The following is a 1222-nucleotide window of genomic DNA, read 5'->3' as shown; positions in this document are numbered from 1 at the left end:
CAGTTGCATGTTACTGTTTGACCAACATTACTCCTGTTAGATTGCTATGCATAAGGTTTCCCTGTGTCTCGACCAGTCTGCCTGTGTGCTTTAGTAGCTGATTATCTCTATCTCCAATTCCCTGTGGTTTGCAGCCTTTCGGGATTGACTATGACTGAGCAATGCACATTACCTGCCAAAGTTTCGGCATCTTCATACTGAGAAAGGAATTGTAGGTTTCCTCAAGAGTGTCCGTCAGGATCATCTGTCCCTTCACGACGAGGCAGAGGGAGCGCAGTGAGGAACAAACCACTGAGAGCAGCCGATTAAATCGAGAGATCTCCTGCCGCAGGATGACCAGCAGTGCGGAGTTGACCAAGGAATCATAGCCTGGGGAGGAGGAGGCAGCAACAGGATCAAACTGGTGGCAGTGGGCACAGGGAGCAGCTGGTGAACACTGATCGGGCATGAAGCTGGTCAGACCGTCTTGTCAGGAGGATGTGCAGGAAGCGTGGGAGGGAGACCCAGCCAGGAACACCACATTCACAACAACAGGATGGGGACAGGGGGATGGGTGGGGGTCGGAGGGATTCTGCAGGCGAAGAATAGCTCAAATTCTCCACAAATCCTACCTGCCCATCTCTCTCTGTACCACCCTCACCTCCTGTCCATCTCTCCCTGTACCACCCTCACCTCCTGTCCATCTCTCCCTGTACCACCCTCACCTCCTGTCCATCTCTCCCTGTACCACCCTCACCTCCTGTCCATCTCTCCCTGTACCACCCTCACCTCCTGTCCATCTCTCCCTGTACCACCCTCACCTCCTGTCCATCTCTCCCTGTACCACCCTCACCTCCTGTCCATCTCTCCCTGTACCACCCTCACCTCCTGTCCATCTCTCCCTGTACCACCCTCACCTCCTGTCCATCTCTCCCTGTACCACCCTCACCTCCTGTCCATCTCTCCCTGTACCACCCTCACCTCCTGTCCATCTCTCCCTGTACCACCCTCACCTCCTGTCCATCTCTCCCTGTACCACCCTCACCTCCTGTCCATCTCTCCCTGTACCACCCTCACCTCCTGTCCATCTCTCCCTGTACCACCCTCACCTCCTGTCCATCTCTCCCTGTACCACCCTCACCTCCTGTCCATCTCACCCTGTATCTCCCTCACCTCCTGCCCATCTCTCCCTGTACCACCCTCACCTCCTGTCCATCTCTCCCTGTACCACCCTCACCTCCTG

At 55.7% G+C, this 1222-nt stretch overlaps 1 protein-coding gene across 1 annotated transcript in view; it reads right to left on the bottom strand.

Moving 5' to 3' along the window:
- Positions 1-172: 172 nt before the first annotated feature.
- Positions 173-1222, bottom strand: part of LOC122547494 (dynein axonemal heavy chain 6-like) — a gene marked incomplete at its 3' end in the record, with an annotated part of 28356 nt that continues 27306 nt past the window's right edge. The window contains exon 5 of the mRNA XM_043686107.1: positions 173-369. Within this exon, the coding sequence (XP_043542042.1) occupies positions 173-369 (197 nt within the window). The remainder of the gene's footprint in view (positions 370-1222) is intronic.

The sequence above is a fragment of the Chiloscyllium plagiosum genome, unplaced genomic scaffold (assembly GCF_004010195.1).
Source record: "Chiloscyllium plagiosum isolate BGI_BamShark_2017 unplaced genomic scaffold, ASM401019v2 scaf_1207, whole genome shotgun sequence".
Lineage (NCBI taxonomy): Eukaryota > Metazoa > Chordata > Chondrichthyes > Orectolobiformes > Hemiscylliidae > Chiloscyllium > Chiloscyllium plagiosum.
The sequence above is the reverse complement of the archived record's forward strand: the minus strand, read 5'-3'. Positions and strand labels throughout refer to the sequence as shown.